The sequence below is a fragment of the Centroberyx affinis genome, unplaced genomic scaffold, assembly GCF_046629955.1.
Source record: "Centroberyx affinis isolate AG114_WGS23_722 - 3 ecotype Tasmania unplaced genomic scaffold, CSIRO-AGI_Caff_v1 ptg007883l_1, whole genome shotgun sequence".
Lineage (NCBI taxonomy): Eukaryota > Metazoa > Chordata > Actinopteri > Beryciformes > Berycidae > Centroberyx > Centroberyx affinis.
The window spans coordinates 49,957-63,751 of NW_027283956.1; the positions used below are offsets into that span (position 1 = coordinate 49,957).

The 13,795-nt window shown below is 42.6% G+C and overlaps 1 protein-coding gene across 1 annotated transcript; it reads left to right on the forward strand.

Moving 5' to 3' along the window:
• Positions 1-2,025: 2,025 nt before the first annotated feature.
• On the forward strand, positions 2,026-11,877 carry LOC139639871 (cytochrome c1, heme protein, mitochondrial-like). Its single transcript, XM_071514015.1, has 7 exons — positions 2,026-2,147; positions 4,349-4,539; positions 6,388-6,514; positions 7,452-7,609; positions 8,349-8,509; positions 10,288-10,388; positions 10,977-11,877. The coding sequence occupies exons 1-7, from the start codon at positions 2,067-2,069 to the stop codon at positions 11,079-11,081; spliced, it is 924 nt and encodes a 307-aa protein (XP_071370116.1). The 5' UTR covers positions 2,026-2,066; the 3' UTR covers positions 11,082-11,877.
• Positions 11,878-13,795: the final 1,918 nt, after the last annotated feature.

The window sequence follows — 13,795 nt, forward strand, 5'->3', positions numbered from 1 at the left end:
TGACTCGAGAGACTTGAAGTACAAGCCAAGCACTAGATGGAGTCAGATAGGGAGCAGGTGACACAGAGGTGATGTGAGGACAGCGGTGGCTGAGGGAGGAGAGTGTTACTCTTTCATCACATACATTTTAATACAGAGAGTTATTTATTTTTAGAACAGATTGGTCCTGTTGACATTAAGAAGCTCTTTTCCAAGGAGACCTAACCAACAACATGCAGTAATGTATAATGTCAAGATACAGGCAGAGTTACATAAAAAGGAACAAAGTGTCCTTAGCTTTGTGTTATTTCTTTGTTTTTTATGAGCTTTTTAAGTGGTTTCTGTTTTGTTTTGTTTTTTACTGTAAATTTTCTATTTTAACAAGGCCTTTCCTTGTGTTGCTTTTAATGGATCTTTGTTGTTGGTTTTACCTGTTTTTATGCACTTATTATTTACTCTGTAGCACTTTGACATTTACTCGTAATCAGTGGTGGTAAGTAACTAAGTACATTTACTCAAGTACTGTACTACTACAATTTTGAGTTACTTGTACTTTACTTGAGTATTTCCATTTTATGCTACTTTGTACTTATGCCCCACTACATTTTAGAGGGAAATATTGTACTTTTTACTCCATTACATTTATTTCACAGCTATAGTTACTAGTTACTTTTCAGATCAATATTTCATATTTAAAACATTTGATCATCTTTATAAAATAACTATAAAATAGCATTGTTATAGATTAGACTACCCAAAAGTATAGCTAAATTGTTAAGATTAGCTTCACGTTGACAACTTTAAAATGCTGCTTACATGTACATGTATGTCAATAAATCAGTATTAATATTCCAATAATTTATGAAAAATATAACTCTCTGAATGGGGACAGTTTGCATAATGAATACGTTTATTTTGATACTCTAAGTACATTTTGCTGCCAATACTTATGTACTTTTACTTAAGTAAGATTTTGAATGCAGGACTTTTACTTGTATTTGAGTATCTTTACATTGTTGTATTGCTACTTTTACTGAAGTAAAAGATCTCAGTTCTTCTTCCACCACTGTTTGTAATGAAACGTGCATTGCAAATAAAATGTATTATTATTTATTGTTAAGTAAAACATTGTACAACATTAAAAAAAGAAAAAAAAGAATCAAAGTCAAATAAGAGCGAACAAAGTGAAACATACAGAGAAGCCTTCAGCCCACAGCGCTGGCTGTCTGGTGTGGTTAAAGGTTTCTCCTCAGAGGGGATCTGAGGTCACGAGCTCAATCTGCACGGTGCAGAAACTGTCAGCGGTCTGAAACCTGCTCTGCTCCTGCCTTATTCTCATTATCTGATGCTGAAAAGACAGAATGAGGCCATGAGAGCTAATATAAATATATTAGAGGGACTCATAACCAAGGTCGTGTTAGTGGACAGTTACAGTATGAGAGCAACTTTCACAAATGTAGGTCAAACGTCATGAGTAACCTTCAGGAGCCGCAGGATGGAGCCGTTTCCTCACAGTCTTATAAAAAAAAAAAAAAAAAACTCCCAGTAGATAATCTTAACATCTTCTTGATTAATTATATGAAAACTGGTCCAATTATCAAACGATGCACCCCGAAATATTTTGATTCCTTTTGTAATATGTTACGAAACAATACAGAAAATGTTGTGTAAATTCGGGTTGTGTAAGTTTACTGAGTTGCGTCAAGTTAGCCAGAGTAAGCCAGGCTAATACCGGAAGTTAGGCGATTTGTACCTTCAAAATACAAGCATAAAATGTGTCATTTTTGAAAAAACACACCAAAAAAACGTATATTGGCGTACACAACAACAACAGTCAAATAAAATCCCTCTACATCCTTCATAATTGTTTATTAAGTCGTTTTACTTTCACTTTGATGCTCCATTACTCCCAAAACGCTGCAACACATATTCAGTAAGGGTTTTATTTTGAAAATTGTGACAGGGAGTTGTGTTGTACTGCAGGGTATTTATTTTGAAGGTTTTGACGGAAGTCGTGGGTGTGTTGTGTTGGGCTTGACGCAGGTCCGGGCTGCTGCGCTGCTTTCAATCAGAAAACCGGAGAGAAGATGGCGGCGCTACGAGTTGCGGTGCTATCGGGGAGTGGGAGAGCTCTCCTGAGCACGCCAAAAACCATCAAGACCCCCAAGGTAGGCTGACAGACACCCGGCTGACTGATCATCCACGGACAGAGGCTTTTAAAACCGTTTCTGATAGAAAAGGACTAACGTTCCCCTGATGTCCTGACACCTAGCTAGCCTGTTAGCCATGTTGCTGTCAGCGGGGTAAGACAAGGTCACTCGTGTTTCCTTAGATTTTTAGGATGCTGCCAACGAGCGTAACGTTATCTTCTCATATATGTCTTTACTCTTAGGATGTGTGAATCTTCGTGGCTTCAAAGAACCTTGCAAAAACGAGACATTTCTAAATGTAGTCTGAAGGATTGTGGCTCGTCTTCGCTAGCTAGCTAGCTAGTTAGCTAGTTAGCTAACTTTAAGCTAATGATGTCATGTCAGCCAGCCGGCGAATGAGTAGGTTAGCCAACATTTAGCTTCCATCCTAGCGAACGCTACAAGGATCCAAATCTGCACCTGTGTGTTTCTTTTAAAATAGTCAAAGTGGGTCGAGACAACATTTGTTATAGTACTGGCATGTGTGTCGAATAGTGGTCAAATTCTGTGAAAACACCATCCGCTAAACTTGCTGAGCTGACCGGCTAACGGTAGCTAACGAGTTAGCATCTCAAGGACTGAAGGGACTTCGGGCGGAACAGAGCCGATGTTTCACCCTTTGGTCTCAAACCGTTTACCTTTCAGTAGATAGACAGCCATGACACCGTCCTGAGGCCTGGACAGACCGTCCAGATGGTTGGTCGTGACTTAGTTGACACACCTGTAGTGTCCTGGTCGTTGTGTCGGACGGACAGCGGGCCTGGTGTCTCACAGTCTTATCAGCCTGCAGACTGCTGCATGGCAAACAGCGGCTAGATGGGAAATACAGATGCCTAAACTGTTCTTGTGCAAGAGCTAATGGACAGGACATTTAGCATTGTGTATGGAGCTGTTGTATATGGCACCATGTCGGTGCAGCAGTAATGGGAACAGCAGGGGAAAAAGACAAATAGAACACACAGGTGGAGCCATAAAAAGCCATAAAAACTGTGATTGTGGGGTTTTATTAACATTCTGTTGACAATTTCAACACATGTTAAGTAGACTCTGGGTGGGAGTATGGGGAAGAAGTACAGGTCCCTTACATGCTGCTGTACCCATTTTCTTGGGTTCAAGGAATAATTAAAAAAAACAAAAATACCCAAACTCGTGCGACGTTACCTCCAGTATGGTTTTATGGCTGGAGATTGAGCTGTGTGTGTTTTGATACAGTGATGCTGAGGGCCTCTGTCATGTGATGCCTGTTGCCAGGTTACAAAAGCACTGATGGAAGGTAGGGCTGGGCGATATGGACCAAAAATCATATCTCGGTATTTTTAGGCTGAATGGCGATACACAATATATATCTGTGTTTTCTAAGAAGTGGGCTAAATGTTCAGTTGTAAGTAGGGCTGTGCGATATGGACAAAACCAAATATCACAATATTTTTAACCAAATACCTCAATATCGATATTGCGACAATATTGTAGGGATGACTATTGGTGCTTTCACAAAATATTTACACAATGAGATTTTTGATAAATAATCATCAGTAATGTGGATATAATGACTAAGTGGGTAAAGGCAAATAATAGAACAGCTAGAACAGTCTGGTAAGTTCAGAAAATGACATCACTTTACTGTAATGCAGCCTTTAAAACCAGGAAAAGACACTTATGCCATATCACCATATTACCATATCCAAAATCTAAGACGATATCTAGTCTCATATCATGATATCGATATATTGCCCAGCCCTAATGGAAGGGCAGTTTCATATGGAGGACTGGAGCGTACATGTAAAACCCACAGGCAGCGATAACATGATGCACTGACAGTATCCATACATTTAGGCAGTGTCCTCAATAATCCAATAATCAATAGTCCTCAAATAATCTGTATTATTATTTGCAGCCATATTTCCTATTGAAAGAAGCCTGCTGTAGCTTTTCCTGTGATGTGGTTTTGTTGTAGGAGAACGGACACCTGGCAGATCTGGGGTCAGGTCACCTCTAATTCAAAAAGTGGATTTTACATTGGCCTTAGTATGTGCTGGACTGTTGCTTTACACTGAATGTGAGAACCAGTTGTGCTGTGTAACTTTGTAATTAGTCAGTATGTATTTATGAATGATATAAAGTTCTAATATGATGGATTTTGTATAAACACTGCTATTTTGTTGCTCTGTCATCCTCCCTAGGCCAACATGTCCTTCGCCAGCCTGCCGCGGAACAAGAAGGTTGCCCTGACGACGCTGGGCGTGGTCACAGCCGGGGGGGCGGGGCTTGCCCTGATGCTGCACCAGTCCATCAAAGCCTCCGACCTGGAGCTCCACCCCCCTAACTACCCCTGGAGCCACGCCGGACCTCTGTCTTCTTTGGACCACGCTAGGTGTGATGGATGGACACACACACACACTCTCTCTCACACACACTCTCACACACACACACACACACACACACACACACACACACACACACACACACACACACAGCTGGTACCTACAGAGTCTCAGTGGTTTCAGCTTGCCCTAGAACCACAACTGGGACCAAAACTGAAGCCGCTTTTCCACCGCATGGTACCGGCTCAACTCGACTCAACTCGACTCTACTCGCCTTTTTTGGTTTTCCATTGGGCAAGTAGCAGGTACCAGGTACCATATCACCTGGTACCTGGTACTTTTTTTGGCGGCACCTCCGTCGAGGTTCCCAGCGAGCTGAGGCGACACCAAAAGGAGGCGTGAAAACACTGCAGACTACTGATTGGTCAGAGAGAATCGTCATCATTGCGCGACACGGGACATCCTGCACAAACCCACCATATTTAAATGCGGCTATGACGACCAGTTGTGGGGGGGTCATTACATTGAGGGGGTACTATCTGCAGTGGAAAACCAAGTGGTACTACCAAAAGCGAGTAGAGTCGATTTGAGGCAAGTTGAGCCGGTACCATGCGGTGGAAAAGCAGCATAAAATTCCCACCAAGAAGCACAGATTTTGAGTCAGGAGTTGTTCTCTCATCCTTTTGTCTCGGTTACCAAGCTGAACCTGCGTTCGATCGTGAGTTAGCGTGTAAAGTCTCCACTACACGTTATTTTGACAGTAAAGGTGTGTCTTTGTGCAGAACGCACCATGGAGGCTGAAGGTCCATCTGAACTAGCAGAGTGTAAAGGGGAAGCTAATTAAATCATTGTTGCAGACTGACATTTTCAGTGGCTAATTACATGCAAACCAAAATAATTTCTTCTGCCCTAATTAAAAGTATTAAAAACTATTTCAGTTGGTGTGACCGTTAAAAGTAATGCGTAAACTTTGATCTTGTGAGAATTCACATGCAAATGAGCCTTCGTTTGAACTAAAAGTGTGTTGTGCAGACACATGTAGCGAACATTTGATTTGATTTGATTTATTTGACATATCAGAAACAAATATATATAAAATGTCATACACTGCGACAAATACATATTCATTTTAAAAAATGTCGAGGATAACACAGTAAAGTTCAAAGATAACTTATTTCCGCTGTGGTTCTCTGTCAAGGCAGACAAAGATAGCAAGACAAGTCACAGATGACTAAGGTTCCCTGCACCAAACATACATACTGTACATATACTCCTACCTACGCTCATGCCTACATACCTACACCCATATACATTTCTAAGTCATTCTTTCATTTTGGTCAAATAACCATTCCCCACATTCATGTTTTAAATCTATGACAAGACTGACTTGATCTTATCTCTACTGGAAGCCTCTTCCACTCTACTGCTGCCATGTACAAAAAGGTATTTTGCCCAGAACAGGTCTTAAATCTACACGGCACAATATCTGTGGCCCTGCCTCTGGTTGAATAGCCATGAGAGTCTCTAATGAGCATAAAATAATTCTTAAAATACCTTGGCCCATTACCTTGCAGGATCCTATGTGTTACTCTTAATTTCAGCTGCCTTACTCTATTTTCTACCGTCAACCATTTTAATTCCTTAAATTCAGAAGGGCCAACATGAGTCATGGGACTAAGGTTCAATACCACCCTGACTAGTTTATTTTGAGCTGTTTGAAGTTTAGTTTTAATCCCCTTGGGGGCGCTACTGTACCATGTAGTACAGGTGTAGTCAAAGTGAGGCTGAATTAAAACTGATGCTAACATTTTCAGCGTTTCCTGTTTAACCTTCTGTCTTTCTCTGCCCTCCTCCTCCTCCTCCTCCTCCTCCTCTTCCTCCTCCTCCTCCTCCTCCAGTGTTCGTCGTGGGTACCAGGTGTATAAGCAGGTTTGTTCAGCCTGCCACAGTATGGAGTACCTGGCCTTCAGAAACCTGGTGGGAGTGTCGCACACAGAGGCCGAGGTCAAGGCCATCGCTGAGGAGGTGAGACCCACCGTGTGTGTGTGTGTGTGAGAGAGAGAGAGAGAGAGGTGCAGAGATATCAGTTTGTTCATATGATGTTGTCTCCACATTTTTGCCAGGATATGTTTTTTTTTTCACGATATTGTGAAAATAATATCCCAGGGGCCGAACCGTCAAAATAGAGAGGAGGGGAGCCTGAGCAGCCGCTATCCTCAGAATTCAGACTTTATCCTCAGAACTCAAATGCATATTCACATGAGGCCCTAATCCTCCTCTGTAGAGATCAGACAGCAATAAGGTTTGTGGAAGTTTCTCTCTTAGAATATGAAGAGAAGGACTAGGCAGACTTCTAAATGTACTCAAACACCGGGCTGCTTACCGCGTTTCTTGGCACCAACGGGATCCTGCCGGCACCACTGACTACTGAAAACATGTTCAAACGCTGGGTGCCAAAGTTCGGTACTTGAGTGTTTAATCTAATGCCGTCCTTCATCCAGTCACCTTGCCCATTTTACTTTTTCTAAAGTGACTGCTGATTGGCTCGCTACGCAACTGCCACCACAGGCAGGAACAACTGTTTATTACAGGCTGCTATTTCTCTAGGCTTCTGGTAAAAAGACAAGCATGTTGACTTTGTCCAGCTTAAGCTGTCAAAGTGGCAGCAGTTGTCACACATGTACAAGTGTTTTTTTGTGACTCAACATCAATGGAAAGTGCTTAGCGTTTGATTGAATCTCCATCCTTTGCTAAAATGTTTCACACAAAGCCTGCTTACAGTTTGACCCATTACTGTTCTGACCTGAACCAGAAGAACTGCCAGGCTGTGTAGCAGCATTTCTCTTTGGTCCTAGCAATAAGCAATAAACAGAACTAATGATGGTACTTTTTGAAAAACAAGCCACACGCGCTCGGCACGCCTTCCCTGTATAAATGAAGGATTGTCCTGTGTGGTGTTCAGATCGAGGTGGTGGACGGGCCCGATGAGACCGGGGAGATGTTCACCCGGCCGGGGAAGCTGTCGGACTATTTCCCCAAGCCGTACCCGAACCCCGAGGCCGCCCGGGTCGCCAACAACGGAGCGCTGCCCCCAGACCTCAGCTACATCGTCAACGCCAGGTAACACAGTGCAGCCTGACTCCACTGATCGAATGATCGACCTCACTGTTAGCTAATCTATAGTAATATTTAGAGTCCATGCTGAGGCTTACTTACCAGCTGTGTCTCCATCATGGAGGAACACTGGAGAATTGTCTGTTAGTTCAGTGACCCTCAACCTTTTTCATATCAAGGACCCTAATTTAGTCCACATTAGGACCACAGACCCCCATTTGATGATATTTTGTCTCTCGGACCCAAATCTGAGAATATTTTTATTGTCAGATATGATTTTGTCCAGAATCCTATGACTGTCTGTATTGCAGGTAGAGAGATAACAGAGAAACTATGATCAAAACAGTCATTCTTCTACATTCTCTAATTCTCTATTCTGTGTTAACTTCTTGTAAATGAAATAATGCTGAAGTTTAACACTATATCAATTTGCTGGGGACCCTCTGGAACCCCCTCAAGGACCCCTGGTGGTCGCCGGACCCCACGTTGGGAACCACTGTGTTAGTTAATAAAGTGTAAATCTGTATCAAGCAGCTAGAAGCAGAGAGCAGCTGAGTCAGCTTGTTGTGGTGTGACTGTAGATCCATTCAGTAACGTTCTCAGTAAAAGTGAATAGTGTGATAAGGTGGATTTGTTTCCAAATGTTGCCAAAAGTTGAGGTCCTCCAACATGGCCGCCACAGGTGTCGGGTCACCTGACAGCCCCGTGGTTCTAATGAGATTTTTCTGCTCCCCCCCCCCCCCAGACATGGAGGAGAGGATTATGTGTTCAGCCTGCTGACAGGTTACTGTGAGCCTCCAGCAGGAGTGGCAGTGAGAGAGGGGCTCTACTACAACCCCTACTTCCCCGGCCAGGCCATCGGCATGGCCCCGCCCATCTACAACGAGGTGCTGGAGTATGATGATGGTAAGCAAGAGTGTGTGTGTGTGTGGGAGAGTGTGTACTACCCTGTTTTCCGTTGTCAGGTCTGTAGCTGTCTGTGTACCTCGGCATTCATTCCTCCTGAAAACTGCTCTCTGCTCTCTGAATCCACCAACAACAATTACAATAACTCCTGCAATAACGTCTGGTTTGTCTTTTTAATGACATCACTTTGAACACGCTAGGGCTGGACGATAATTCAATATGATCGTTTATCGTCTTTCAGTGGGATTATATTGTGATCATATGGTGGTTCTGGGATATCGAGACGCACAATTCTGCTGTCTGAACTGATGAGAACAAGCTAATTTTATTTAGAAACTCAGACAAAATGAAGTATGGTAGGAATATTATGTGAAAATTTCAGTTTTGTTTGACATCACACCAAACATTACCATTCGGTTCAATATGATGAACATTAATTTGATTATTTAACGTGATTTCGCGTGAGCCATATCGTCATATACAGCTCTGGAAAAAATTAAGAGACCACTGCAAAGTTATCAGTTTCTCTGGTGTTACGATTTATAGGTATGTGTTTGAGTAAAATGAACATTTTTGTTTTATTCTATAAACTACTGACAACAATTCTCCCAAATTCCAAATAAAAATATTGTCATTTAGAGCATTTGTTTGCAGAAAATGACAACTGGTCAAAATAACAAAAAAAGATGCAGTGTTTTCAGACCTCGAATAATGCAAAGAAAACAAGCTCATATTCATTTTTAAACAACACAATACTAATGTTTTAACTTAGGAATACCTATAAATATACCTACATACCTATAAATAGTAAAACTAGAGAAACTGATAATTTTGCAGTGGTCTCTTGATTTTTTCCAGAGCTGTATATCGCTATCGAAAAAAAATCCTTATGATTATCGTGATATTGATTTCAGCCATATGGTCCAGCCCTAGACTATGCACACTCCGTCACGTCTGTTTCTACATGAACCGGCTTTAAGTCTCTGGAAACGGTTTTAGTTTCTGCCTCCAGCAGAGTGGATGTTGTGTTGGTGGATGACCAGCTGACCTCAGTACAGCTCATCTTCTTCAGCACAGTAGTTTCTCTCCAAAACGAGTCTTAATAAGTTGCTACGGGGCTCTCAGCATTCATCCACGCTTCCTCTGACTCACTGATGCCCAGTTTTTGTTATTTTAAAAAGGGCCCGCTAACCCAGTGGTTCTCAATGAGGGGTCCGGGGACCTCCAGGGGTCCTTGAGGGGGTTCCAGGGGGTCCTCAGCAAATTGATGAATTGTTAAACTTCACCATTATTTCATTTACAAGAAGTTAACAGAGTTAGAGAATGTAGAAGAATGACTGTTCTGATCATAGTTTCTCTGTTATCTCTCTACCTGCAATACAGACAGTCATGGAGTTCTGGACAAAATCATATCTGACAATAAAAATAGTCTCAGATTTGGGTGCAAGAGACAAAATCTCATCATATGGGGGTCTCCGGCTCTAATGTGGACTAAATTAGGGTCCTTGATATGAAAAGTGTTGAGAATCACTGTGCTAACCAGTGTGTTTTAAGCAGGAATAACTTTAGCGGGAATAATTTTAGCAATTATTGGGCAGTGTCCATTTAAAAAAAAAAATAAGATATATGTATATATATGTCCGGATGTCAGAAGTTGTTTATAATTCCATTTCCATTAATCGAGAATTCTCCTTCTCTTGTCCATCCCTAACAAGGAGTGACGGAGTGAAGGTTTATTGTAACCATGCTGATGGTTGTGTGTGTGTGTGTTGCCATAGGAACCCCTGCAACCATGAGCCAGGTTGCTAAGGATGTGTGTACCTTCCTGAGGTGGGCTGCCGAGCCAGAGCACGACCAGCGCAAACGCATGGGACTGAAGGTAGGAGAACACACACACTCACACACACACACACACACACACACACACACACACACACACACACACACACACACACACACACACACACACACACACACACACACTCAGTACAGCTGGTGTAAATGCATGGGCCTAAAGGTTGGAGAGCTGACACATAACACTCTCTCTCTCTCTCTCACTCTCTCTCTCTCTGCCTGTCTCCCTCTCTCTCTCTGTCTCTCTCTCTCCCTCTCTTTCTCTGTCTCTCTCACCCTCTCTCTCTGTCTCTCTCTCTGTCTCTCTGTCTCTCTCTCCCTCTCCCTCTCTCTCTCCCTCTCTCTGTCTCTCTCTCTGTCTCTCTCTCTCCCCCTCTGTCTCTCTCTCCCTCTCCCTCTCTCTCTCCCTCTCTCTGTCTCTCTCTCTGTCTCTCTCTCTCCCCCTCTGTCTCTCTCTCCCCCTCTCTCTGTCTCTCTCTCTCTTTGTCTCTCTCTCTCTCTCTCTCTCTCTCTCCCCCCCTCTCTCTCTCTCTCTCTCTCTCCCCCCTCTCTCTCTCTCTCTCTCTCTCTCTCTCTCTCTCTCCCCCCCCCCCCCCCTCTCTCTCTCTCTCAGATGTTGCTGGGCGCGGTCATCTTCAGCCCTCTGATCTACTACATGTCGAGACACAGGTGGTCTGTGCTGAAGAGCAGGAAGATCGCCTACTTGCCCCGCAAGTAGACGGAAAACAAACGCACCCCGACCTCAGCCTAACCGTACCAGAGAGGGCTGCGTTCAACAACCCCACCCCCCTCCCTCCCTCCCTCCCTCCCTCCCTCCGGACACAAAAACAACCAACACACATGCCTTTCTAAGAGGGGTAGAGAAATAGAGTATATACTATGTTTATTCCTACAGGAAAAAAATGCCTTTTTTTAGTTGTTGGCATGGTAACGACTTGTGTGGCAGATGTTTCCTGTATCTGGAATATTTTGGTGTACGTTTGTCTCGGAGAGTTGTGGCGCTCTTGAACGCACCCCTCCCCCCCCCCCCCCCCCCCCCAAAGTTCATGTTTGTTCGATCTGCCTCGGGTCACGGCTGCGACCATCTCACATCCTGACATGGGACACATGCTCACGGCTGATTGATTGATTGTTTGATTATCCATCTTTATAAGATATTGAATAACCACACGAAGAAGCGCGCTGAGAAATGGTTGCCCTAAAAAAAAAAAAACAGTACGCTAACACACTGGGTGCGCGTCTGTCCATCCTCTGCTGTCAGGGGCCTCAGTGGATCAAATGCAACCTCTGAACCTCTGTTTTACTGTACAAAATAAATTATCTTAAAGGAAAAGCGTCTGTCTGGGGGTTTTGTTCCAACAGTTAGAGGAGGAGGCAGCAGAGACACATTTCTCACCGACGTTCCCGCAGCCTTTCCAGCGCTCCGTACGCTTCGTTCCGATCCGTCTGTGTGACTCCAGTAGTAGAGCCTGCATCTACACTTTGTTGTGTAAATATTTAATAAACTGGTGTACTGAATGAACACTTGGCGGTTATGAATTCAGCATTTATTGACCCAGAGTGGAAGGTGTGACTCCTGAGCAGCTGTGGGAAAGTGAATCTGATTTCAAGTCTGGATGGTGAGAAACGGAAGAAATGTGGAAGAAATGTTGTTTGTTTCCTGATACCAGTCTGACTACACATTCTGTTATTTATATTTCTATTAATGACGATGTTTTCACTTTTGTCTCTTTCTCTGTTGGCAAGAAATCTTGGAAAGTAACGAACAGATTTGGATCAGTTGATTAAATTTTTGGTGCTGATCTGGGGCCGTATCCACAAAGCCTCCTAGTACTAAGAGTTGGTCCTAGTGGTGAAATTCTAAGAAAACTCTTGAGAGTGAATTTCCCCTTTAAAGTAAGACTAAATCCAAGTAAAGATAAAAGCTATTCACAAAGCATCTTAGCCCTTAAGAGAGCTGCTAAGGTGGAAAACTGTTCAGAGTAGAGAGGAGGACTTTCAGGAGCTTAGGAGTTTCTTAAGGAGAGGAGGAAATGGCTGAAAGATGCATTAATGCTGTTATTATTGTTTCATTTCGTTTCTTTATTGTCACATATAAACATTTAAAAGAAGAGGATACAGTATATAATTTGCAAGTGAATGTGAAGGAGAATTGCCTGAAAATCCTCCAGGGGCTTGAAAAGTGGCATTCTCCAGGCAGCATATTACAAAAAATAATTACAGCAATGTAAAATACATAATTTGAATGTATCTATAAGTAAGTTTAGACTTTGTAAAAAACGGAGACATAGTTCAGCACAGTACTTGACAACAATACATCCCATAACACCCATGTACTACAGTATAAAGTATCAGTCAGTCATAAGACACACACACCAAGAATACTCATTCATAACACATGCAAGTATACACAAACACTATCATTAACAGACTAAGAGTAGATACTCATGCGATATGGCTTCGAGTTTTCATAAGACAAGAAAGATAAAGAAGAGGATTCACACACAAATAATGTTATGACAAGCGAAATATTGAATTGAGTGAAAGTTATCACAATGTTAAGATATTTAGCAACAGGCAAACAGTGCAGCAAAAAAATAATTCAGGTTTATGTCATCACATAGGAGAATAATTACACAAACAATCTCAGCTCTTCAGACTCATATTGTGACACAACCTGTTTAATTCCCACTGGCCGGTCGCACTGTGCACCAACATCCTATTCTATTTTTTCTACATTTTTGATATTATAAGCAAACCACGCGTTAATATCGAGTAAATTGTGTTTTATCTTGTGTGATTCCTTTCTTGTGTTCGTTCTGGATGACAAAAAGAGGCGTGTCGATTTTTCTTGATCAACCAATGAGAGCGTCCCAAAGAGAGCGTCACACCTGGGGCACGTTCAATCTGAAAACGGTGTGCACCGTTTTGCTACCGGGTTTCCGGGTTGAACGCGTCATGTTTCCTCGAAACGGTGTGAAACGGGCTTTGAGGTACGTTGTCTCTCGTTTGGTGGGTGTGTCAGAGGAGTTAGCCAATCAGCAGCGACCTGTATATAAACCCCGCTGTGTTAAAAAGGCAGTGCGCACAATGGATCCAACAAAAGTCCTTCACTAATGTGTCCGCTGCAGCTTGGTGTCTGCAACTACTGAACTAATTAGAAGACATGTTTGTATGTTTTGCTGTATGAACCATGTGGAGTGACACTTTCATACACTTTTCTACTCCACTCTACTCCTCTAAATCAGTGGTTCTCAACCTGGGGGTCTGAGATCATTTTCAGGGGTCGCGAGATGATTTATGGGATAGGGGGGAAAAAAATCTATTTCTACTATACATACTACATATATACTATATTATTATCATGTCTATTTTTTCACTTTTTTTTCTCAACCTTTTTGCTTTTTTAGCAATACTAAACTAAGCAGCAAA

What these genes read in the sequence shown, in the direction of transcription:
- LOC139639871 (XM_071514015.1), top strand. Translation starts at nt 2,067, where the DNA reads ATGGCGGCGCTACGAGTTGCGGTGCTATCGGGGAGTGGGAGAGCTCTC. An exon ending in TCTTCTTTGGACCACGCTAG is followed by an intron (nt 4,540 to 6,387) that starts GTGTGATGGATG and finishes CTCCTCCTCCAG; the next exon opens with TGTTCGTCGTGGGTACCAGG. An exon ending in GGTGCTGGAGTATGATGATG is followed by an intron (nt 8,510 to 10,287) that starts GTAAGCAAGAGT and finishes GTGTTGCCATAG; the next exon opens with GAACCCCTGCAACCATGAGC.